Genomic DNA, 25195 nt, shown 5'->3' on the forward strand with positions numbered 1-25195 from the left:
ATTTCGCAATTTTTAGCGCTCGTGTTGCTTTTACTTCAAAACCACTGACTTAAAAATGGCGTCAAAAATAAACAAGTATAACTCATTTGTTTAAGCGAAATTTTATACAAGCTGACTTGATAAAATATTGATAATTAACGGTTCTCCCTGCGGTTCTGAATAGTGATTTATTAAAGTGTATGGAGACTTATTTGTCATAGTTTCTTGCTTCTAAAACTGCCTTATTTTTTATCGTTCAAATAAAGTGTCTCAAATGGTTTTTATTTTATTTTTGTTGCTCTTAATGAGATTGCCGATATTTACTTGAAATATGTTTCTCAGTAAATGTAAGTCAAAAAAGAAACTAAAAGAAAAGTTAAAAAATACTATGTGTGCGGTGACTGTTTTGAGCGACTGTATATTATACCTGTGACGTGACCGTCACAACTGGTACATGTCAAAATACCATGGTTTAAATCTACGAAAGACATTCAATCTTCCCTAAACCTGTGACGCTTTTATCGGAAACGCCTGAAATGACTTGCGTCTTCGAGTGGTAATTCCCACACGCTTGATTAGTGTATAATTGGATATTTTCAACTAAATAGTAGAAAAAAGTTGTTTATGTAATTTTGTTCTGAAAATTTTGGGTTTATTTTCTGCAATCAACCAATCCGATTTTTTGATTATGAATTGAACATGTGGAGTGGAAAACTAAACCCCTTTCCTATTCCATCTGCCATGCGTTTCATCAAACCAGTCAGGTTTTCATTCAAAACATATTAATTTAGATAATGTTTCAACGATACTGGCCTTACTTGACTTTTCAAAGACATTCGACTGCGTGGATCATGAGTTATTGTGCGCTAAACTAAAGCACTCAGATCAGAGATCAGATTTAGGTAACGCTACTTCGGGAGTGCCACAGGGACCTCTGTATCTCTTGTACACATTTCATATGTCTAAGGAAGTCAAATTTTGTCAACTTCATTCATATGACGACACCCCCGCTGTTACACTTACACTGCTAATCTTAGTTTTTAACTTAAAAGATTTCCCAGTATAGTAAAAACACAATTTTCAGCTAAATTCTAAAAAAACATAAATTATGCTATTTGCTCGCCCTGGAAGCTATAATTTTTTGCGTGATCATATTAAAATTCAATTGGAAAATGAAAATCTTAAATTTACAAATGAAGTGAAAAACTTAAGAGTGATAATTAATTGTCAATTGAGATATAGTTGCCAAATTTCGAATTTATGTAAACAGACTTATACATCCCTCAAAACGTTATATGCAAATAAATATACTTTGAATTTTAAAGTCCCAAAGTAAGTAAAGTAATTTTAAAGTAAAGTCTTTCATTATACTATCCATTCTTAATCATTGCCGATAAATTAAGATTATAAAAAATCCGGAACAGCAGTGTTCGATTTGTTTATGGTTTGAGAACGTTTGGCCCCTATATCAGAAAAAATATTTACTATAAAATGGCCCGAAATTATTATTATTATTTTTAATTTTTACCAACTTACCTGAAAGAATGTCTAGTGTTTTGATATGAAATTCACAATACTCCTCTAGGGATGAAAAACATTCTGGATATGCCCCAGCATTAAGCTTCATAATAATTATAATAAATATTTTCAATCAAGCTCAGGTCTAGTATTTAGGAAAAAAATTAAGGTCCATTTATTGGAATTACAAAAGTCCTGTATTTTACCAATAATGAATTTGTAGGTTCTTATTATTATAGCTTGTTGTTTCATTATTATTCTAATATTCGGTTAATGTTGTAAATATCTGAGATCAAGGTCTTAAGCTAGACTTCGCCGTGTGTATATTAGTTTGTATTAAGCATTTTTGCCTAAACCTTGTGCAATAATTTAAAACAACTCAATATATTGTTATCATTATTATTATTATTATTATTATTATTATTATTATTATTATTATTATTATTACTCTATCCATTATGCCCGTGCATCTTCGCTCCTTCCTTGTACTCTCAAGAAAGTACAGTACCTCTTTCATGGAGAGTTTGGATAGTTTCCTCGCGCTCACTAAATTAAGCTCCTACTGCTCTTAACTGGCGTCTTTGGAGGCGACTGCAGTTCATATTTCAATTTTTTAGGCCTAAGCTACCTACATATAAGTACCAAGTGCCATGATACAATTATTTTATCTCTTTTGAATAGTGTTAGAAAAACACCAAACACGAAAGTTAATTCCAATTTATACTCATTTTAACTTTACAACACTATTTATATGTATATCTTATTGGTGAACTTTAAGAGAGATTTCGCGAGCATTAGGTCGCCATATATAAATATATCAGTTTGATTTGCTTTTATCACAATATCCTTATATTATCTGATAAGGCGCTATTTGATCAATTGCTCGTGGCAAACAAAGTATTCATTCACGGTTTTGGTTCCAAAATCACTTCATTATCGTGTTTAACGTCTGCTTAGAATGTGTTCGTTGTGCGGGTATTTTTAAAATGCCGGACGTTATTCTGTTGGCTGTCGTAAATGTCTTGTTTATTTAGACGTTGTAAGAAACGGTCGTATAAACTAAAACATGAACAGGTAGGCACGTAAACAATTGTTAATAAGCAAACCCATAGTTGGGATCGTATACTTAACCTAGCAACCTGGTATTTTTCCAAAGCGTGGGCAGTAGACAAAGTTAATTGCGTAAATACAAAACACATTATGGTGATATTTACTTTGTAATTGATTAGCTTTACTTTTCCTACGCTTCTTTTAAATCAGTAGCACAAAGAGTTTCTTATATTCTACACGCACCCTTATTATTGAAGTATTATTAATTTGTATTTAACTTTGGAACTGAACGATTGTTTTGTAAATAAATTACTATTAAAAAGATGGTTAATATAATTTTTGATGGGGAAAAATCACTTTCATAAAAGCCAACTTTTAGAAATTATTCCTTAAAGGCCCCCACAGACGCTCAGTTTTTTATCACAGGCCAACTGTGCAGGCCAATTTGTGCAGTTTAACTGTACTATTGCCTGTCCCACACACACGCAGTTTTATAGCACAATTCTTTCTATACAGCCAACTGGGTAAATTCACACGCATTACTTTTGGCACGGTTTTTAGTAAAAGAAAATGGCCTCTCGAGACAAGCCATTATATTACATTGTGCTTGTCTGTGTAATAAAAAAAAAGCTAAAAAAGATGGTTCAAAGAAGCAAATGGACCAAAGATTGGTTACTCAAAAGAAATGATTACTCCCATGTTAATTTGCTTGCTCATTTGAAACTTGGGAAGCAGGATTGGTTTAACTACCTAAAAATGGACGAGACAACCTACTTGAAATTATTGAAACTCGTTTCTCCTTTAATACAAAATCAAGACACATGCATGAGGCAATCAGTTTTATGCCGTGAGCGGTTAACAGCTATTTTTTTAACCACGGCTTCCCTATTTGCTCCCGTATCAACTTCCTTGAGTTTTTCGACCAACACATCATAGGCTGCGGACTTTTTATTTCTGTCCCTGTATTCTTTGCCCTTTATTTTCCATAAACATGGTAAACTTTTGTATACCTCAATAAATTCGCTTAAAAACTGTTTGTTAATATTCGTCATTTTGTTGCTTACTAGTTTTGGATTCTAAATAAACCTTAAAACTGAACAAATCAACTGAACGAGTCCACACACGCTCAGGTTTCCAAGTTTGCGCAGGCTAAATTCAAGCACGGTCTGATTTTGCTCAGGCCAGGCCAACGGCCTGCGCAGTCGGTCGGACGTTCACACAAACGCACCGATATGCCTGCACAAACTAGGTTTGCACAGGCGGCCTGTATTAAAAAACTGAGCGTCTGTGGGGGCCTTAACAAAGCTCTTCAAACTGGTGAGCTTCAATTCAATTCCTTTGACAGAGACACTACGTCTCAGAAATTTATCTCGTCGGAAAACGGTTTCTTATTAGAATTTGTTCCGAACGAAATGAATTTTGTACAACGAAGGGACGGATCATGTTGAATCGACTTTTAATGCTTAAGCACTAAATTTTTGTTTTATAAAATCAACAAGTAAACCGCGAGCTTTCATTTTTTTTCTTAGTGTTTACACATTTCAAAAGTACAATTTATCACGGTATAAGCTTCTGCGAAATTTAAGAGACTGCCCAACACATTTTATTGGCGCAATTTTTTTCAGTAGTGTCACTTTTTTAATTACCGAACCAACTGAAAGAAGAAAAGTTTTAAATTAACAAATAGCGTATTATTAATTAACAATAAATAATCAACTAAACAAGAAAAGAAAAAGGGCTGGAAATTAAATTATAATTAATTATTGTGGGTATGTCACTGGAGGGGACCTAATCTTATCATGACTAAATGTGTATGGAATCATAGAAAAGCTTCAGTATGAGCGATTGACGATTTGCGATCTGCTGTTTTTAATAGATTTTAAACACTGATAGTTTTTTGACGTCAGTGTTCTGAGGGACTGGTCTTACGTCATTCACTTTTGCCAATTTTTTGCGTCCAAGACAAATACTAAAACTAAAATAATCAAATATAATTTGACCAATACTAAACACGCAATAATTTTTTGAGTGAATTAGAAAAGATACATTAAGGTTCTCATAATTTTAACACGTCTGTAATAATATCGGAACTGTCGGTGACATTTAAGGTCTTACTCGCACACTCAATAACCGATGAAATTTCCGTTCCGCTTATGATGAATATTCGCGCACACTTAATCCGAATCTCTAATATACAAAGTTTCGCCTCAAGAGAAATCTGATACCGAAATAACGAGCTAAGCACTCATTATTTCATGCCTTATGGTAAACATCAGCGCTGGGGTTTGTTAATGTCGACCTTGACACGATTGGATGACTGAAAGTTGCTTAGAAATGTATTCATTCAGATGATTGATGAATTTTAGCGACCTGATATTGCAAATGGTATTACTTGAGTAATGAGTTAGTGGACTCTAAATTGAGTAGTAAACTCCGAGATGACGTGGATTTTTCGAAAATCGTGGCAAATTAGGCCAATTTTTTCAGGCGGTGTTGTGTTAACGGAATATAGAAAAATGGGTTTTAATTTAATTGTATTGTCGTTAGTTTAGATTCCAAAATTCAGGAAATCATTTGGTCGCACAAAATTAAGCATGTCTTTTGAACTAATTTCGAGAAAAACATGAGAACATTTTGACTCTTAGGACCTGAAAAGGAAAATCTCGCAAATAGCAAAATATTTCAGACCATCGTAGGGTAATGACATATATATACTCACATTTTTAAAAAAAGTTATTAAGTGTATTCATTAAAAATTGTTTTTACTGTGAAAAAATATAACACATATAACATTTTAGTTTAGCTAGTTTTGGTTAGTCTAAAAAGTTTATCAATGGGTTGTATACGATACTTTTCCTACGACCATTACTTTTTAAGTATATTTTTGTAAAATAGTATGGTGAAGGTGACACTTTCACAGTAAAAAAAATTGTTAAAGTTCTTTAAAAGAAATCTAATGTCTGCAAAAATCAAGACCTACTAGCCAAAGCCCACCGAAAATATCCGATTGCTCCTAAACCCGTCCGCAAAATACTGGAAATATCCGAAGTGGCAAACCAAGCTGATAATTAAGTGGCACTTACAAAGGATTACATACAAATTTGGGGGAAAAAATAAAACATCTTCATGTATAATTTATGATTAACATGCCGTCAAACTCACAATTTTTTATAGTACTCAGCTTCGATATGTTTTTCAACTTTTGAAAAGAAGAACAGTAAATAAAATAATCCATATGTAGATAAATTTTATATTATTTCAAATTATAATTTTCGCTATTAAAAATGAAATAAGACACTGGAAATACGACACTGCATCACGGACAACCTTGGAGGACCCAAGAGTCCAAATTTTGGAACTTGCCTACGATGTCGTCCACGCATCCACGAACCGCATCGAAAAGCGAATGAATACCGCTGACTATGGTTGTTTTGATGTTGTCCGACTTGGAACTCAGAAGGTCCTGATAGTGCTTGTAACAACCAGACACGGTCTGAGGTGTGGGTCGCTTACACTCGGGCGGTAATTGATCGTAATATTGGGACAAAGTTTTCGTGTCATTTTTCAGCACCTTCAGTTTATCTTTATCGAAGCATGCCGGGAAACGGCCGAGTTTCACATTGTTTGCCTGCTCTATTATTTTTTGCTTACATTTCTCAATGTGATCGTCTCCATAAGCAATCTAGAAATCAAAAAAGATACTTTCGTCGATGTTAAAATTGGAAATGGGTATTTGATTTGATTTGTACAACTCGGGTGGATAGTACAACAGTACACGTTGCTTTGCGAAAATCATAAAAATGCTAGGGGCACCTGCATCTTTACCGTTTAAAGAGTAACGTTAAACTATCCGTCATATTTTGATTTTGATGTTTCCGAAAGATATGTAAATATTCGATTGATTTTTTCTGGAGTAAATGGTGAAAACCACAACTCGCTATTGTCTTTTTTGACAATATCGTTTTTATTTTTCTAGTTAAAAAAACGATATTTACACATTCTTCAAGCATAACTTAAAGTTTGATATTGTATGAATAGAGTGTAATTTTAAAATGATTCGCTCTTACAAAAACCGATAGAAAATTTTTATAGTTACTCAGATCTTCAAATTGATGATTGTGATTCAGACTTAGCGCCCCCGGTCTATATCAATAAAATGAAAAACATAAATGCAACATTGGTAGAGCTTTTAAAGAAAATATTGCATTATATACAATAATTGAAGTAGAGTAACAAAACATTAGAGTTAATCAGTAATTACGCTCACAAAAAATTACGCGTAATGCGTTTTAGCAACCACACATATATGGTTTAATTTTAATTTACTATTCATTACACAGCCCTTAATATAAAGGGTATTAACCCTAACCTGTTAATTAAAATGCGGTTTTGCGGGACTCTCTAATCCGTTTTTATTACTCTTTTATAATTTTGAAGCTGGTGTAGCTAATTATATATTTTCTGAAGCTGAAATTCGTAAGGCTGCACAAAATGTCTACCACATATTAACTCATAAAAGTTAAGTAATTACCAGATACAAATGATTCGAATGCACGTTTCACTGTATCCTTATAATTTTCTTGTAAAAAATTAGCTTGTAATCTAAATCTCACCTGGAAAATAACAGCAAGTGCTAATATGTTAATAAAAATCTTAGCCATTGTGGATGTTCTCGTTTGTAACAAAATAAAGTTTTTCTTATCTTGACGAACTTTCGTGCAGGTCTGGCCACTAACAGGCAGGCATGTGGAGGCAATTACAAAAAAACTGACTTCTTACTTGCGCACATGGAAAAACTTATCAATCGGTTATTAACTTTTATCGCAACTAATGAAAAACAATAATTAGTACACCTTTTTTCTATGCGTATTTTTTCTGGAAATCCGCTGTACTTTATATCGCATATGACGTTTACACGGACGCTACTTTAAGATTGAGCGTTGGCAACTGATAAATTGCTCAAGTAGCGTTCCAATAACAACGAATTATTAGGAAAAATATATACGAGTTGGGTCAAAAATTTTCACTTCGATTATATAAGTACGAAAATTCTTCGCAATCTAATATTCAAAACATTGCGGTTGGTAAAGATGAAATACAACTTTGTAAATACGAATTTCACTGTTAGCCAAGGCTAGGCACGTCGTTTTGAAAAATATAACATTCCTGTTCTCCTAGACCGCCGATATTAAATTCCATTATTTATGGGTGGATTTTTTTATTTTGCTTTTCGTTGCCGACAGCTCACGAAATTTATGGCATTATTTTCCATTTCCTATTTTTTTTCCTGCTTGAGTCACGTATTCTATAGGGTATTCAAAAATAAGAAACTTTAAATTTTTGTACTGATGCCCAGTGCAGTAGTGCAGTTTCAATTCAGTTTCTAAGGGCATTATAATTTTATTTACCGTAGTATTTGGTGAAGACCTTTTAAAATTAAATATAAAATACTTAAAATGATAGAGCTCTACAAATTTAATTTCTTGCAAATGTGTGAATTATTGTATGTTTTCTTGTGCACGAAATGTATTAGTCTAGTTAGTTTAAGTAGCATCCGGATAGATTTTATCTCGGGCAATAAAATTTTAAAATGCAGATAAAATTAAAGAAAATCTACTATATTGTTCACTACCTGTCTTTCTCAGTACCTACAATTTCCTCTAAATATGTATTAAATATATTACTTAATCAGTTATTTTTGTTTTGTTTTTTTTTTAACCAGTTTATTTGTGTCTTTTTGTTTGGAAAGTCAAAAGGGATTCATTTGGTTCATGAGGGTCTTGGTAAGCAGCTATAAAGTTATTAAAAGACCAACAATCAACCAAACTTGGATTTGACAAATACGAAGGTTTTCTAGTCTTGCGTAGCGATATGCTGTTTTTTTGGAAATCCTTGATGGACGCCAAGTAATTGTGCTCTTCCCTACTAGTGTAGGATTCTCTGGATCCACCATACCTACCAACTAACTAGCATTACTAGTAAAAAATCCCCTTCCTCCCTTTTGCCCTTTCTTACTACTTCCATTCACTACCTCTTCTTTTTTGCAACCTGTTTACGCTTCTATCTGATCTGTCAGTTTCATTTCTTTTGGCGGCGAAGGTCACGGCGAAGCTGGTGATTGTATTTCAGTTCTCTTTGTTTTGTAGAATTTTCTTAATTATGGTTTTGGGTGTAATTATTTCTACCTTCTCTATGACTCTCGTTCTTTCGCACTCGAAAAAGTGTGTTTTGCTACGTGCAGTATATACATTTGTTTTGGCTTTGGAGTTTGCATAGCTTATTTTTGTAGCATTTTTTTAAGTTGTCCCGTTCCATATCATGGCTCCATACAATATAATTGATTGGACTGTAGAGCAAACTACTCTTCTTCAGTTTTCTTGAACGTCCAGTTTTAGGCATTAATCTGTTGAGTTTTTTTATTGCTTTGTCCGTATGTTCTACTACATTTGTTATGTGAATTCCCATGGTCAATATATATTCTTAAGTATTTGTGGTATTCGTTGTTTCGTTTAAGTTGATTGTAGCACTTCTTGTTCTTGTCCTTCTTGTCTTGGAAAAGTAAAGGTCGTCAGTTGGACTACTCTAATTAGAAATATATCTTATTTTTTAATTATCATTTCGTACATTGGTCCCATTCTCAATAGCAGCTAAAAAATGCTAAAATTGAGAAAACTTAGCATAATCCAAAATTTCAAATGACTGAAACGTTATTGAGGTTTTGGAAACTATATTGTATGTACAAGAATTCTAAAAACATTAACAATTTGACATTTCTAGTTTTAAGGCGTTTTACAGAAGCAAATACATAACATTTTCTGTTTGTTAATAGAATAGAATTAATTTGTAAGTTAAGCATACGTGTCTTTTTTTTATTTCAACTATTGATAAAGTAAACGGAAACGAAAACATATTTCAAATGAAAACTAAAAAAATATTTAAAAATGTTTCAGTCTGCACTCCATAATATTAACGTTATCATTATTATAAATATTATTCTCCCATAAAATAGGTTTTGTTCCATACCATTATAATTGGAGGGGCGCAAATAAAGGAAAAAAGCAAAAAAAAGTCAGGTACCATCAAGAATTTATTTGCTTGCAATTATCCGACATTTTTTTGAACAGAAATAAATATTCCAAACAACAATTAATTCCGATTCACGTTAATCGTTCAACCCTGGTAATTATCCGGGCATCCCTTCAAAATATAGTCGTCCAAACCATTAAACTGGGTAGTCAATGTTTTGAAACAACCCCTAACGCCTTCAAAGAGGGCGCTGATGGCACCAACGACACCCGACTTTATCTGGTTACTGTTCGATTTGAAGAAACCGTTGGTTAATTCCAAACATCCTTTGATTTTCTCCGGAGTGGGTTTCTTGCATTCGTCTGGCAGCGTATTATAATAAACCGAGAAAATTTTCGCGTGTTCTTTTGCTTCTTGCACTTTACGTCCGTCAAAACAACTAGGCAGTTTGTTGAATTCGATTTTGCTCGCCTGTTCCATAAATTTCTCCTGGCATCTCTTTAGTTTTTGGTCGTCATTGGCTGCGCGCGTATTCTGAAATATAAATTCGTTAAATGAAACACTCAAAATATGTAACCATTAAAAAAGACGTATTACCTGAACGACACCAACTAAAATGGCTAACACGAATACCGTTACGTTCGATTTCATTTTACTATATGCCTGTCTATGTACAAAAAGCGCCGTTAACAAGACTTTGACCAAATTAACTACTTTTATGCACGAACGATAGTACTTGTATTGTTCGCGTTTCGCTTCTAATGATACCATTTAACTATTTTATCAAATTCTAGGCAAAAACAAACTCTTATCTGCTCGTTTTACGTGTGTGAATCATTGAGTTAATAGTTTGAAAAATTGACAGCCCCTGTCTTGGATGGATAAGCATTTCACTAATTGCTTATTACGTCTATAGAGAATAAATGTCAGTTTTTGTCGGAGTGGTAATAATTTAATTATAAGGCTGTCATTTAGATCAACATATTGATTATGTCCCCCCTCATTGGAATGGGACTAAATGGGATTCCATTGAATTGGACAAACTCATCTTTTGTTTTGGTACCATCCAGCTTTTAAAGCGCCATTTTAAATGTTAGACATGAATATTAATAATTACATAATTAAAATGTCGTTTGAATAGAACTCGAGCAGAAAACGAAATGTTTCTCGAAATTTCTGTAAACGATTCGTTTTTTGTGTAAAGGAAAATTTTTAATAATCCAGCATAATGTCCACGACCAGTTTTTTAGTATTATTTTTTCTAATGCGGTCTTTTCGATTGCTTATGGTCACTGGTGTCGTTTTGGAGGACGTAGAAATCTATAAAATGACACTCTGGAACAAATGGTTATACAACGTGCCCCCAAGTATAACGAATAAATTACAACAGCGCATTCAGCAGATGAAAGTAGTAAAAAAGTTCACATAAAAAACCGTTTGTTCCTATTTTTAGAAAATCTAGTCTGGATTTTGCTTTCAAACTTATATTAATTAATCTAATTTATAAAATTTCTTATCATTAACTTATTATCATAATTTCTGAATTTAACTAGCGCCAATAATCTTACCTTAATTTGCAAATCTTAGATATTAGTTGCACATGCAAACACTTTATTTTCGCAAAAACTGTTTGCTTTAGCGAAAAAACTGGAGGGGCCATTTTTGTTTAGAATTTATCAGGATAAATATCCTGATAAATAAATTATTAACAAAATTGCGATTTTATTATTTAAAATAAAACGGTCTCACGAAACGCCATTGGTTAAAGAAAAACAAGTTTTTCATTCTGTACATGTGTTTTTAGGTTGCAATAATACTACTATATTTGAAAGCATAATCTAGGAAAGTTTTTTAATAAGTAAAGCAAATCTTATTTTTATCTGGTTAAAACGCTGTCAAAGTTCCAATATAATTTGGCCCACCCGGTATATGCAGTTATTTTTAAAGAAATACAACAAATGCTATCCGCTAATTCAACGAAGAGCAAACTTTCATATCAGTAGAAACTTTTGCCTACAAAATTTTCTCTTTTCTGATATTATACAATTTAAAGCTATGTTATGTTTTGAAAGCACTAAACCACCACACACGCAAAGTTTGTTTTCGAGGGTTAAATAAACTCCCATTATTTTCGAACCCCCAAGTTCGAGCAAAAACATTTCATGAACTGGCGACTTGCAATTTTATAAAACGTCCGAAAACGATTAGAGCAAAACCTTCAATCCTTGCATGAAAGAGAAGTAAAAATTCTGTATTATTTATAAAATTTTATTAAATAATAAATGTAATAAACCACAATTCTTAGGATAGTTAATTATTGATATGTTTAATGAATCAATATTTCGGACTGAGGTGGCTTTTACTTGATGAAAATCCATTTAACACAAATGAAATTAGAACAAATAATGTTCAGATTTTCACAATTCTTAATGCTTTATGGCAGCTGTTTCGGCAACACCATGCCTATATTTTTAATTACAGGTATAGGGTTATAAATTTAAATTTAACAAGATAACTCTCTAAACTTTCTGGACTTTACCATTTACCATAAACCCATAAACCCTCACACACGGACACAATAATACATAATAGCTCAAATTACCCGTACACACAAAATATCTGCCTTTTATGCTTATATCAGCACTACTTAATGTACCACTTCCACAGAAAATTTTCAAAAAGAATTAAATATTATAAAACAAATAGCTTTTAACAATGGTTACGACCCCTCTTTGATAGATCAGATTATAACTAAAAAACGGTTTCAAATAACTCTGAACTCTATCTATCCCATACTAAGCACCGAAAACAAAATTTATAAAACAATAAAATGCATAGGAGAAGGAAATTTCGAAACATATATCTAAATTTGGTATTAATATTGCTTTTAAATCTAAAAAGACCAGACATTTTCTAAAAAAACAATAAAACGAAATAGAACATTTTAAAACATTATAAAAGGGCATATAAATATAAAATTTCGGACTCTATGCTATTGATTTAAATTCAGAAATGCACAACTTTGAGGATAATTTTGGTATGTTACATAATCTTTCGAAAACCAAAAAATTAAATTTGTTGGAAGCCATTAAAATTAACAAAATGAGATATTCGAATTTATTACTAGACCAATTGGATTTAAATGCGCCTCCGTTGTTAAATTTAGATTTATAACCCTATACCTATAATTAAAAATCTATTACTGCCTGTTTTTATATATAAGTGTCGGCATATAGTCATATTTTGTATTTGATAAAGGCACGGTGTTGCCGAAACAGCATTAAAGCATAAAGTATTAAAAACTGTGAAAATCTGAACATTTCTTGTTCTAATTTAATCTAAATTTTTTATCATAGTTGTTTTTGACGATCTAGACAGAATTTTGCAAAAAAAATTGAAAAATTATACACAGGACTGATTGAAATTAAATGATGTTTCTGGTGAGGTATCACCCATTTATGTCTCGGTGAGAAGTTATTGACCGTTTTTGCTTTTAAAATAAAAATTTTTGAAACTGCTTGGTTTCATTTTCGCTGGGAGAGACTGCTTACAAAAATTTGTTACCAATGCCTCCAAGGACGAGGTTTTAGATCGTCATGACATCGTCGACTTTCGTTTATTAATTTTATTTAATTTTGCGCTCGGCAGAAATTGTAAAACACGCTTTTCTCTAATTCATTTTCAGAACACGGTCATTTTGTGCACTCTCGGGGTTGGCGGCACATTCGGAGAATCCATTTTGCAGGAGTTACCACGCGATACCACAGTTGTAACGCAATCTACTTGCGAACTGTTGCGGGTGGAACAGCAAGATTTTAAGCTCATTTGGGAGGTAAGTAGATATCTAAAATGGACGCAAGTATGAACCTTAATGTGTAGGAGTATACAGATATCTTTAGACAACTAGATCAAAGGTGCTGCTAATGAAGTAATATGAGATAAAATGTTTCCTCAGATTCTAAAATCAAACATAATAAAAGTTTTATCATTGTGCGTTCACCCTACACTCCATTTACAAAGAGCATTCGCTTACTAAAATGTCATTGACCTATGAAATAATTATTTTGATAAAACTATTATATAAAAAAAATATTTCAGCGTCATAGGCTTTTAAGAGAGCTAAAAATGAAATTAAAAAAAAAATATTATTTTATTTAATTTCAAAAGTTGGAATATACCTTTCGTCTTAGTTCCCATGCCGTTATATATGTATAGACCAGAAAATACATACAGGCCCTGCCTATGCTGAACATACAGTCATTTTTAGAATGGTGATGAAGAAAATGTTGAGATGGACCATTTAATATGCGCATGCGGGGTCATTTAAAATCTCGTTTTTAACCAATTGAACGTAACGGCGGTCAACAATCAATTTGGCCTCTGACATTCCGTCGATTCGACAGTTTTCAGCTTAGATCTGGCATTTTTGCTACAGTGTTTTCTCAAAATATGCCCAGATCTCGTTTTAATGTTCTGGGAAAACCAGTTGACTGCGGGAAGAGGGATGTTTAGAATGAAAACGGCACAAATTGCAGATTATTAGGTGAAATTTAGAGCCATACGCAGAAGAGCCTTACCTTTATCACTACAGTCAATTCCTACCTTACTATTGGGCCACTATATTATCTAATAGCTATATTTGCTCATCATAAATACTGCCCTTATTTCAAGTTTTTTTTTTCATAGCTGCTTCGTATCTCTGGTATTTTTACTATAAACCCATCAAGGACCCAACAATACTGGTATCATGTTGTGTGTAAAACACGAAATAAAGGATAAAAATTTGTGAGTGTGACGCAATAGGCAACTGAGGAGCGTCAATTCCAATTCCATTTTTTACACCAACTGTGAAACAAACTACATAAATTGGAGTATGTTTTTTTCTATTCGGTTCGATTTGCATGTAAATATGCATAGCTCATTCATATTTTTCTCGAAATTAATTTATATGGACTTGACCGGTTTTGTAATCCTGTTCGTTTGATTTCTATTTTATTACGATGAGATTGTTCAAAATCATAGGTCTATACAGTTTAAGGGATTTAGATCTCTGTTTACAGAATAGAATGCCAGTATGATTATATAAACCAATACAAGGCAAAAAGAAAAAAAAATGAAAATCTGACATGTCGATCCCATAAACCACAATCTAAGTAGATTTCGTAGAGTATTCGATTATAGAATGGCGCAAGCTAATTATTTTAAGGCTTAGCGCCAATATGTAGTTAAATTATCTCCAGTATGTAGACTCATTATTGGTAAACAAATTTGCGTAGATAATTGCATTCGATGGTGAATGGAGCATGGTTACTGATAATTACAAAGCTGTTTCTAGGCTATATTCGGTAAATGGACTCATCTCATTGTTAACAGCCTATTGCCATTGATTTAAACGATAAATTACGCTAATTGCAATTTATTAACTTTTCGTTGTATAAATATTTAAGCCTTGCGTAGGTATTAGAATGAAACTTGTTTAGGTAAAATTATTTTTAATTAAATCAATAATTGCATCAATATTTGAAATTGTCACAATTTAGAATCTAAAAACTGAGCAACAAATTCAATATACTACTGTTTTTAAAGACAATGCAAGTTAAAATATATTTTAAATAAATGCTGCAGAAATTGGGAATCTACTAAATTATATGAATTTTTTTTGAAAATGCTTAAACAAATATTTTATTAAAAACATGTAAAAATAATAAATAATGTATATTAATGCGATCACTACTTTACAAATGAAATTATTAATATGATCGAAATATATTGGCTAGTTCAAACTACATTTTTATTTCCATTTTTTTTCTGGAGTGTCTACGAGCAGGGAATTGACACAGAACTTATAGAAAATATCGATATTTTGCGGCCGTGCGAATGCGGTAAGGTCACAGTTTGATTACTCGAAAACATTAAACGACATTTTGTAATCGTAAATATCAGCTGACCACGAACTTTCTCATAACTAAGAGCGTTTTTGCGATGTTATTTGATTCACAATAAAATTGTCCCTGATTTTAGATTTTCAAAATAAGTTTAATTGGTTCGACCATATTTTTTTGAAAAAATAAGACGCCTGTTTCTGATGGTGTGAATATAACGGGACTTTATAGTTACAACAATGTTTTTTTCGATTTTTGAAGTCGTATATCCGCTAAGTCCAATGATACCGCAAACGAATACGAGTTTAAATATCTTATCGAATAATCCACGTCAAACAAATGAACAAATTTTAACCTCTAAAATGAACGGAACTTAGGCGATCATATAATTGCGTATTCTAACAATTAGATGGCGGGTAAAATAATTAGTAGTGTTTGGTTAACTTGTTTTTGATCGCAGACACTTCTAATTATAATTTGTTTTTAAATTGTGAATGTCGAAGTGCTTATTTTTAGCCGTCGGTATGAAATCGCTCAAGACTCTGATACTTGTCTGATTTTGTATACGATCCCCTCGTGGCAGGCTCTAATGTGGTGTTTTTGTGGTTTTCAGAAAAACAAGGAGCTTATGAACGAACTGGTCTCCAATTGCAAACTTAAAAATGGTAAGTGTTTATGTTTGTTCGCGAAAATATGAGGAAAGCATCAATTTCATGAAGGTTTCTGTGCAAATACAGACATTTTGGAAAATTGATATTTGTTGTTGAATGATTATCAAAATTCTGTCGAAAAGTCAATTTGATATGATTTATTATATACAACTAATTTTTTGCATTAAGGATTCGTTATCTCATTTTAATAATATAATCCAAGGCTCAAGTTGCAAGTCGAGAGATTCAAAATTATCGCGGGTGCATAGTAAGAAATTATTTTATACAAAATGCGGCTAATAAAATTTTTTAAAACCCTTAAATATGAAAAAAAAAGTCTTTTAGTGTTCGGGGGGTACAGCGCAGAGGGAAGATTGTACATCGTATTTACTTCAATTACTTATAATTCTTTTAATTCCTTGCAATCTCTTAGAAACGCGCAACTTGTTTGTAGTTATTTTCGTCGGCGTTCCCTTCGTGTCACTGCGCAATGGCTTGATTGGCTTGCTGTGGCCAATTGCCAAAAAACTGTTTTCCTTAAATAGTTTAAGGAAACGCTTTTTCTTTCTATACCCAGAGACAGCTATTATTTGAATTGAATTCAGTTAAAACACAGTATGCAACCAATTATACGCCTCCGTATTTTTCCTCGCGTATGAGGAAAAAAGTCAATTTTGGGTTGAATTTTAATTAATTTTGCTAACAGCAATAAGAAATCAGCAAAAATTTACATGTTTTGCCGCAAAATCATTTAAGGCAATCTGTCGTATATTGCAAGTTCTACCGATGCCTTATAGAAATGTCCAAATTCTAGTTCAAATAGTTGGAGAATATTTATGGTCCGCACGAATAAATACAGTAAAAAGAAAACAACTGGACCTTCCGTTAGAAAGTGGGGAATTAAATCAAATTAAAATTAAAATAAAAGCCTTTTTACTATTTATAAAACCTCACTTTCTTGGTCTGCCACAATAAAGTTTTGTTGTATGTCCTTCATGAACTAATTTTTTTAAGAATATTCGCAATAATATTAAAAAAAATTTAAGTAATATTAAATTCAAAATAGAACATTTGGAATTTACAATGTTAAAAAACAGCAGAACAGGCAAAATATCTACAGATAAATTAGATTTTTTTTATATATTCTAAAAATATGGACCTCGCAATAATGATATGTTATATGATCTTGCAAATTTAAATAACAGTATAATAAATCAAAATGAAGATCATAAAATTTCAAAATATTTAGATCCTATGGTGGACGGAAATGTTTAACAAAATTTAGAAAAATTATAGGCAAGTACAGTGACTGTTTAGAGCCTTTAGAACATAGAACTCAAAAAAAGAAAGAGTGTTTGCTGGTTTCTTATTTAGAAAGATATATACAAAATTATTCGGAAGGGCTCAATAAATAATACATCAAAAAATATTGTGTTTTAATTTTGAAAAATGGTATGTTATCTATATATAAGGTGTTCAAGTTTTCCTTTATTTTGACACGCTTGTTACATAACTGACTGAAAACACAGTTTTTATTGAAAAAAAAAGGGGCTTCAAAATAGGTATTTTTTTCTTATATGAATTATTAGAACTGTATATTGTACAGGATGTTTCAGAAAATAATTTCTGGGGTAAATAGAATATTATATATTACGTTGGTTTGGTTAATATCAAACAAACATGATACCTACATGAAATGAAGACGCTGCTAAAATCTGCTTTCTCTCTTGAAACTTGTTTTTATTGGGATACTTTAATTTTTTTGGCAAATTATTGTGTTTAAGGTTTAAAAAAATCATGCTTGACTGTTTCGGGGTGAACCATGTAGTAAAAATGTTGTAAATTACTTTGAACTCGAAATTTTTCAGCAGTTACTTTTATGACCCAATAATCAAAGGTATTTTAGGTCTAAATTTCATTTAGCGTTACAAAAATAATAATAAAAACAGGGCAATTTTGCATACGTATTTTTTAACCAAACTAATATGCAATATACCTATATATTAGCGGAACTATTACCTGCATAGCAAATTTACAAAGACAAATTAAACTTTCGATTGATGGTATCGTTTTGTTGCTAACGAAGCCATTATAAGATAGCTTGCTTTCTTGAAAGAACTAGTAAATTCGTAAATCCCATCGGCAAAACTTTCTGTATTTGTTCCATTGCGACGTGGTGAAACTTTGCTATTAAACGGAAGTTACGAATTGCTCAATTGTATCAATAAACAACAGATATTTACTTCCTTGTTAAACTTTGCTTCAAAACTTATTCCCCTCCTTACAAAGCGATTAACTTCGGATTAGAGTTACTCCAAAACATATCGAGGTATGGGGAAATAAATGCCACGTGCCGTAGTTAGAATTAGTGCGTCTGCGTTATAACTACTGCAATTTCGCCAAATCCGCATCGTCAACGCTAATGGATTGGTCGGTTTGAAAGCTACCAAGCTCTTTCTCACATAATTTGAATCGGGCCGTTTGGAACAGATCCCTTTTTGTGTCTGCGTTTATAATAGAACCCATTGCAATAATGCTCAAGAGGAGTAATGTACAGAATGTCGCTAAAACGGACATCAGTCCAAATGTGGATGATTTCGGAGGCAAAAAGCGTCAAAGTTGATTTAAGCTAAATAAGTAATAATTTTTGTCAAAACTTTTTTGAGCCGCACTGTATTTAATTTTTAGATTCACATTCTTATTGCGTAATACTTTTTATAAAACTTCTGGATTCATCCTGCTTCCGTTTTTGTTGAGTCGAACTAGCTAACGTTTCGCCAATCATCCTGAAACAGTTTGTCAAGCTCTGAAGAAGCCGACAGGATGTTTGGCGAAACGTTAACTATTTCGACTCAACAAAAACCGACGCAGGAGGAATGCAGAAGTGTTATAAGAAGTATTATAGTAGCCTGTGGAAGTTTTTTTAAAAAATTCTTATTCTGTGTTTGAGAGAAAGTTCTAAAATTATCGACAAAAATAGAATATTTTAAAAGATGTATGTATGTATGTATGTATCTGGAAGGAATAAAGGACTACGTCAGGGATGCTGTGTCTCCCCCACCCTTTTTAAAATATATGTGGCAATGGCACTAAAAAAATGGAAAAGAAAAGTCCAGGGCATGGGAATAGAAATTGATGGTGAATGCTTATTTTTAAAAACCGATTAATTTACTTTGTTATAGGTAATAATAGCAGAATAGATTATTAAGTAATAATTGAGATAACAAAATATGTAGGCGCTGAATAGAAGTAAGGTTTTTAAAATTTTGGAAAAATGCTATTTACCTATTCGCTACAGAAGGTATAGAGGCCATTCTAGAAGATTTAAAATAATTTCCGGAAATTTCTCGTTCCTTTTTGGTCATTCTTTAGCCCCAGGCAATGGGACCCCTGTACTTTTTTCTTGATTTTTTGAAAAAATATTAACTAAATAAATTATATAAATTAAACTCTTACTACAATAAACACATATTTTCCCTTCAAAATTATAGGTATGTGCAGTTTTGTCTGAGTTTTTGGAGCAGGCACATCTTATGTTGTTGGTATCTAATGCCAAGATAAAACAGGGCAACAAAAAATTTTAATCTTCTGCTAAAATTAAGATCCTGGAAAAGCAAGTTTACCCAATGTGACACAGAAAAGTGAACCTTTTGAACAATAAGCCGGAAAATGCGATAACGCGGACCAGGAGATGAGCGGCTGGCTTTTACCTTGGCTCCATTTTCCGCTTATAGGGCGTGACAACGGCCGCGGTCCCTGCTTTTATTTCAACTTCATATAATTCTTTTTTTCCTAGATTACGGTCCCTCGAGCTGCTTATTTGCTCGAATAATTCTATTTTATTTCATACGCAGTGCCTTAAGTGGGGCCAGCCGGAGAAAGACACGCAAAATTATCAAACACTTTGTTTCACTCGCCATTACTTCTTTGATATACTTTGACCAGAAATATAGTGCTTTTACAACAGACCCCGCGAATTACTTTGCCTACTGTTTATTACTTCAAAACCCTTATAGAACACACTAACAAGCAGGTTATAAGTATGTTTTCAATCTTTTTCGCCGATCAATTCTTGAAATATATACACAAAAAAATTAGTACAAAGTAACAATTTATTGCAGTCTATTTCATTACATTTCTACAGAGTATCATTATTTTCGCAGTTACACCAGCTTTGTACCGATATTTTAGGTACGTCTTGCCGAATTACGTTTATGGTACAATCACTAATTTTTGGTGCAGTGTTATTTCTTCTTATATGCGTTTTAAACTCAGACCAAATCATCTCAATCGAGTTAAATATACAATGATACTGGTGTAATCTCAAGATTTCATGTCCGTTTTGTTGTGCTATCGAATCGATTTTGTAGTCTTTATTCATTTGTTTTAATTTTAATAATTCCAGAAGTTGTTTTTTGTGTAGCTATCTTCAAAATATAGCTCATTTTTGTACAGAAATTCTTTAATGTCCTCTTTATTTGAAGAAATATCTGGAATTTGGGCTGAATGATACGAAGCATTATCCAACACAATAACGGTATTTGGCGATGGTTTTGCAACTGTTTATTTTCAAACTTCAAATATTTCCACGGTCATGTTTTCACTAATTAACACTTGAATCTTTTACATTTTTGAAAGACATCTTCGACCCCACCATTTTTGGACCCAGCATGAACAATTATTATGCGTTTTTCGTGTGATGGCGGCACGTCTAGTACACGCTTGTTACTGTTATCACACCACCACTTTTTTTACCGTGTCGTGAGTGTCGAACGATCCGTCTAAATACACTATTGGCCTAATTTGCTCTCGAAATTGTTCATTTTCATTTAAATAATCCACCCTCTACTGCGAAATTCTTTGAGATTCCGTTAGCACTTGACGATTATTGTTTGGAACTGAAAATCGTTGTACATTATACGCCTTATCAGATCTGCTTGTTGCTTCTTAAAAACTCGCGAAGTTCAAGCCTCTTCGCTCACTTTTCTCTTGACTATTCCATTTGCAACAATTTTTTTTAGAGTTGAGTTCGGAACTTCGGTCATGTTTAGCATTTGTTTAGCATCCGAAGACAAACGGATCCGTTTTTTATTTGACGAGGTAGTTCTTCTAAATTGTCATTAAGTTCGACTACCATCTCCACTTCGTCTTCAAATTCTGCTTGGTTTCCCATTTCTTCTTCTAACAGTGGAACATCTGATTCATTCCACGGTCTCCACATTTCAAAGTGTTCAAAACATGTTTAATTGTAAATATTTATTTGTATTCTTATGACGTACTTTTATCTACCGCGAATATAATCCATAGTCTTAAATATGTAGAAGACACAATAGTACAAGAAGAAGAATGTTGTTAATCGACAGGCACACAACACAAAAATGATTATTTTCAAACTTATCTTTAAGATGAATAGAGTACCTACATGTACTTACCCTTACCCTTTGAACCATCCAGTGAAAAGGGTCAAAACTCGAGAATCAGGTACATAAACATATACTTACAGAGCAAACATCTGTTGTAAAACGTCAAAGCAATAAATGCACTATATTTTTGTTCGTATTATAACTGTGAACATTAACTTCACAGAATATAATATACCAAATAAAATTGAAAAAATAAGTTGTAAAGAAGGAATATAAACTTTTAAACATTCTAACTGAAAAAGTGATATTTATTTTGAAATAAGTTTATATAGAAATGGAAATGAAAACAACAAATTTTTAAATTTTCTGTTTGTAAAGTAAATAAATTGCATCTTATTAGGCACTTAGATGAACTATTTGTACTCCCTAGTCGAAAATATGTGCATAATAGCACGGACCAAGCGTGTGGAAAGTATTTTGACCTTTATCAATTTGGATGGTCGCCTCTCGCGTCACTCGGTATTACTTGTGTTTAAAAAAAAACGTACTTGTCGAAGAACAAATATAGCATGACACTTTGGTAATTTTCTTACTCACTTGTCTATTCAACATTCGCAAATCAAACGCGCGACTAAAATGGCGTTTGTCAAACTTATTGCTTAGTATTGTCATTATTTTTCTAAAGAAAGAGAAAAATTTGAGGCTCTAATGGCTTTTCCATATTTTTATGTTTCATATTTTAAAAATTGGATTGGATGGCCAGTATCTATCTAAAGTAGAATAGAATAGAACAGTTCTATATTTTGAACCAAAATGTACATTATATTGCACAGGAATACATTGGATTGAACGGATTCAGGAACAAAATTGACGTCAAAAATTTATTATTCTGCGAAGGGTTTTACTCAACATATATCGTTCACATTGCACTAGCAAAGTTTTGTAGGTTTGTTATTCCGTTAGAATTAATTTGCCGTTGGAGGTTGTAATTTACTGATCATATATGCATTGCAACATTGTTAATGGAATAATGGCCCTTTTTAAAAATATTAAAAATATACATTCATGTATTTTGTATCATAAATAACAAGTATTTTGCTGTCGCTCCCATAAACATTTATCCGTAGAGTAAAGTTTAATTCCAGATTTGCAAAGAAAATAATAAAATTTGACACTCAAAAACTATTTGCGCCAGTTACCTCTAAAAAGTACTTATCACGTATGTACGTACAATTTTGCATTTTCGATTTAGTCTCATATATAAGTGTTCATATCTCATCACTAAGCCAATATATATTAAATATCAAATAATATTTTAAGCTCATTCTGAAATGCTGATTCCTTTTAGTGCTGCTGATTTTTTACACTTGCAGCTTTTTTTAATACTTTGCCATTTGTCGTGACATCGTAGAATTCATTTCACTACATTATCAGCACCAGAAGTGGGAACATTTTTTTCGTGGTTCGAAAACTTAAATTGCTACATTTTTAACACTTTGTTTCGAAGAATATTTCAGGAAATTAAGTTGGTGAAAAATACACACATAACCTCTTTCACTGTTGGTAATTTTGTTTTAAGAATATTTGTGATCGGTTTGCCCATGAAATGTATTTTTTCATTCATATTAAATAATTAGCATATAATTCACAAATATTGTAATTATATTAAAACTTAGCGGTAAATTATTTCGTTACAGTAATACACAAAAAGACAGAACTAACTAACCAAAAACTTGAACGCAATATAGAAATATAAGAGGTGACATAGAAATGATATAAAACTACAGGCCCTACGATCACAAGAAATCAATGAATAACAGAATTACGAATTTTTTAAAACTAAATCCCTATACAAAAAAAATAAATTACAAAATTCAAAATATTCAATTAATTAAAATTATAAAAGAAAATAACGTTTGAAATTTGATTCTGAAGAAATATACTACCAAGCAAATTTTTATGAATGTTGTGAAAACTCGTCAATTTAATGAATAACTAGAAAATGTTTATTGAAAACTATGAATACAAATACCCATTAGGATTCCAATGCAAGGATCTTCAAAATCGTTCGAGTAATCGATAAACCACAAGATACCTATTTTGTAGATCATTAAATTTTCTATAAGCGTAATGGAAAACATTTCACGATAGTTATTTTACAGTCAATAACAAAATTGAGAACCCAAAGCTATTTTTCTTTAAATTCTTCAGCCTCGAATATCTTTGAAATGGTTCGATTTATCGAACAAGTATAAGAGACCATTTTTGTAGAGCATTCAATTTCCCATAATATAATCAAATTTGGCTTAACGATCTATTGGTGATAAGACATGACAATGACAAAATAACAATTTTCTGTAAATATTTAAGAAACTACGAATTAGAACGCGTTGTTTCACGTAATAGTAGTTATCCATCATCCTAAAGTAACAGTCATTATATTGAATAGTGGCGTACTGAAAAATTTAGAGTATGTAAAATGTCGACAGTATCTTTCACCTCTGGGTTATGTACCATTAATCTCGCAACCGAGCGTCTTCAATTTCAGGGAACTTGTAGTTTATGAACTTACGCGTTGTTGCGAGTTTCTACCAAGCTGTAATTTAATTACGGGTTGGGACGTATCATGAAAAATTTGCTGTCAGCTATCGACCAAAGTCGGTGTTTTACCCGTCCTGTCTGCCATACTCGGAAGTTTTCAATTAAACTCTCACTAAATTTTGGATCACGTGTAATCGATGTGAAATTCTGCTATAATGGAATATTAGAGCATAACGCAAACCGCTTTGTAAAGCCTCAGCTTGTTTTCCAGACACATAAGCTATTTATAACGCTTAAGTGCAATACGTGATTCATTGGCATAACGCGCCGGTTTTACCAAAATTGTTACGTTTTTTCGAATATTGATCGCTGATAATAAGAAGTTGTAGTTCTGATTCCCAATTTTTGGAAAGCTCTAGCTAAATTTAGCAATTGCTACATTATAACTGTGTAAGTAAAGTGTTCTGAAATTGAATTCGAAAACTTGGAAGAAAGATTCAACGTGATAATATATATACAAAATATTCAAAGCACAAACCCAAATTTACGTAATAAGATTCTTTTTTCTACATTTACTAGACGAGGGTTTTTAAATGGGAAAATATGCATTTGTGGACTCTGAGAATTCGCATGCTGTAAAAGCAACACATTCTCAGCAGTTTAAGGTAAACATTTGACATGATATAATTTCTGTTGTTTTCGTTGATGCCAGGTAAATCTAACTGGACCTCGTTATTTAAACTTCAGTACCATTTAGAAGTGTTACTAAATGATTTATCACTCATCTTAACACATGCATGCCACTAGCATTTCCAGTGTGCCAATATTTCTATGAACAGTTTCCTCATCGTTGATTTGGGTTGGATGTGGTCATGGTTGAAGAATTTGCTGAACATAAGTCCCTTAGAAATAATAAAGAAGCCTTGTTTAACATTCGAAGATATTTAAGAGGGTATATTTTTAAATGTTTTGAGGTAGATGGTGTACATCATTTGATTGATTTTTTTATATTATTATTAGTATTTTTTATTATTCTCCAAGTATTGACTTTTTATATCTCGCCGTACCTTTTCATCCTTTAAGTATTTAAAAAATATGTATAAAATTAATTTGCTATAAAAATTGTACATTCTTTCAGAATTTCGTCATATTTCCATCACTCGCAAGATCAAAAACATACTATAAT

General features: G+C 32.2%; 3 protein-coding genes across 4 annotated transcripts in view; 1 reads left to right on the plus strand and 2 right to left on the minus strand.

Annotated features, from left to right (window-relative positions):
• The window catches only part of LOC132703709 (rap guanine nucleotide exchange factor 4), a 178821-nt gene that overhangs the window by 99165 nt on the left and 54461 nt on the right, over positions 1–25195 (plus strand). The window contains exons 1-3 of one of the 2 annotated variants that reach the window (XM_060673135.1): positions 2479–2571; positions 13259–13405; positions 16069–16120. In XM_060673135.1, coding sequence (XP_060529118.1) covers positions 2515–2571; positions 13259–13405; positions 16069–16120 — 256 coding nt within the window. In that variant the 5' untranslated portion in view covers positions 2479–2514. Of the gene's footprint in view, positions 1–2478; positions 2572–13258; positions 13406–16068; positions 16121–25195 lie in introns of those variants that run through there. The other variant, XM_060673134.1, reaches the window with a different exon arrangement.
• On the minus strand, positions 5784–7321 carry LOC132703404 (uncharacterized). Its single transcript, XM_060672645.1, has 2 exons — positions 7161–7321; positions 5784–6229 (listed from the first exon to the last, which is right to left on the minus strand). The coding sequence occupies exons 1-2, from the start codon at positions 7206–7208 to the stop codon at positions 5864–5866; spliced, it is 414 nt and encodes a 137-aa protein (XP_060528628.1). The 5' UTR covers positions 7209–7321; the 3' UTR covers positions 5784–5863.
• LOC132703585 (uncharacterized) lies at positions 9622–10359 on the minus strand. Its single transcript, XM_060672934.1, has 2 exons — positions 10171–10359; positions 9622–10107 (listed from the first exon to the last, which is right to left on the minus strand). The coding sequence occupies exons 1-2, from the start codon at positions 10342–10344 to the stop codon at positions 9718–9720; spliced, it is 564 nt and encodes a 187-aa protein (XP_060528917.1). The 5' UTR covers positions 10345–10359; the 3' UTR covers positions 9622–9717.

The sequence above is a fragment of the Cylas formicarius genome, unplaced genomic scaffold (genome assembly GCF_029955315.1).
Source record: "Cylas formicarius isolate icCylForm1 unplaced genomic scaffold, icCylForm1.1 PGA_scaffold_6__28_contigs__length_40554024, whole genome shotgun sequence".
NCBI lineage: Eukaryota > Metazoa > Arthropoda > Insecta > Coleoptera > Brentidae > Cylas > Cylas formicarius.

Coding starts and splice junctions, on each gene's coding strand:
- LOC132703585 (XM_060672934.1), bottom strand. CDS start 10,344: ATGGTATCATTAGAAGCGAAACGCGAACAATACAAGTACTATCGTTCG. Junction 10,108..10,170: donor TTTTAGTTGGTGTCGTTCAG/GTAATACGTCTT, acceptor TTTATATTTCAG/AATACGCGCGCAGCCAATGA.
- LOC132703404 (XM_060672645.1), bottom strand. CDS start 7,208: ATGGCTAAGATTTTTATTAACATATTAGCACTTGCTGTTATTTTCCAG. Junction 6,230..7,160: donor CACTTGCTGTTATTTTCCAG/GTGAGATTTAGA, acceptor TTTGATTTCTAG/ATTGCTTATGGAGACGATCA.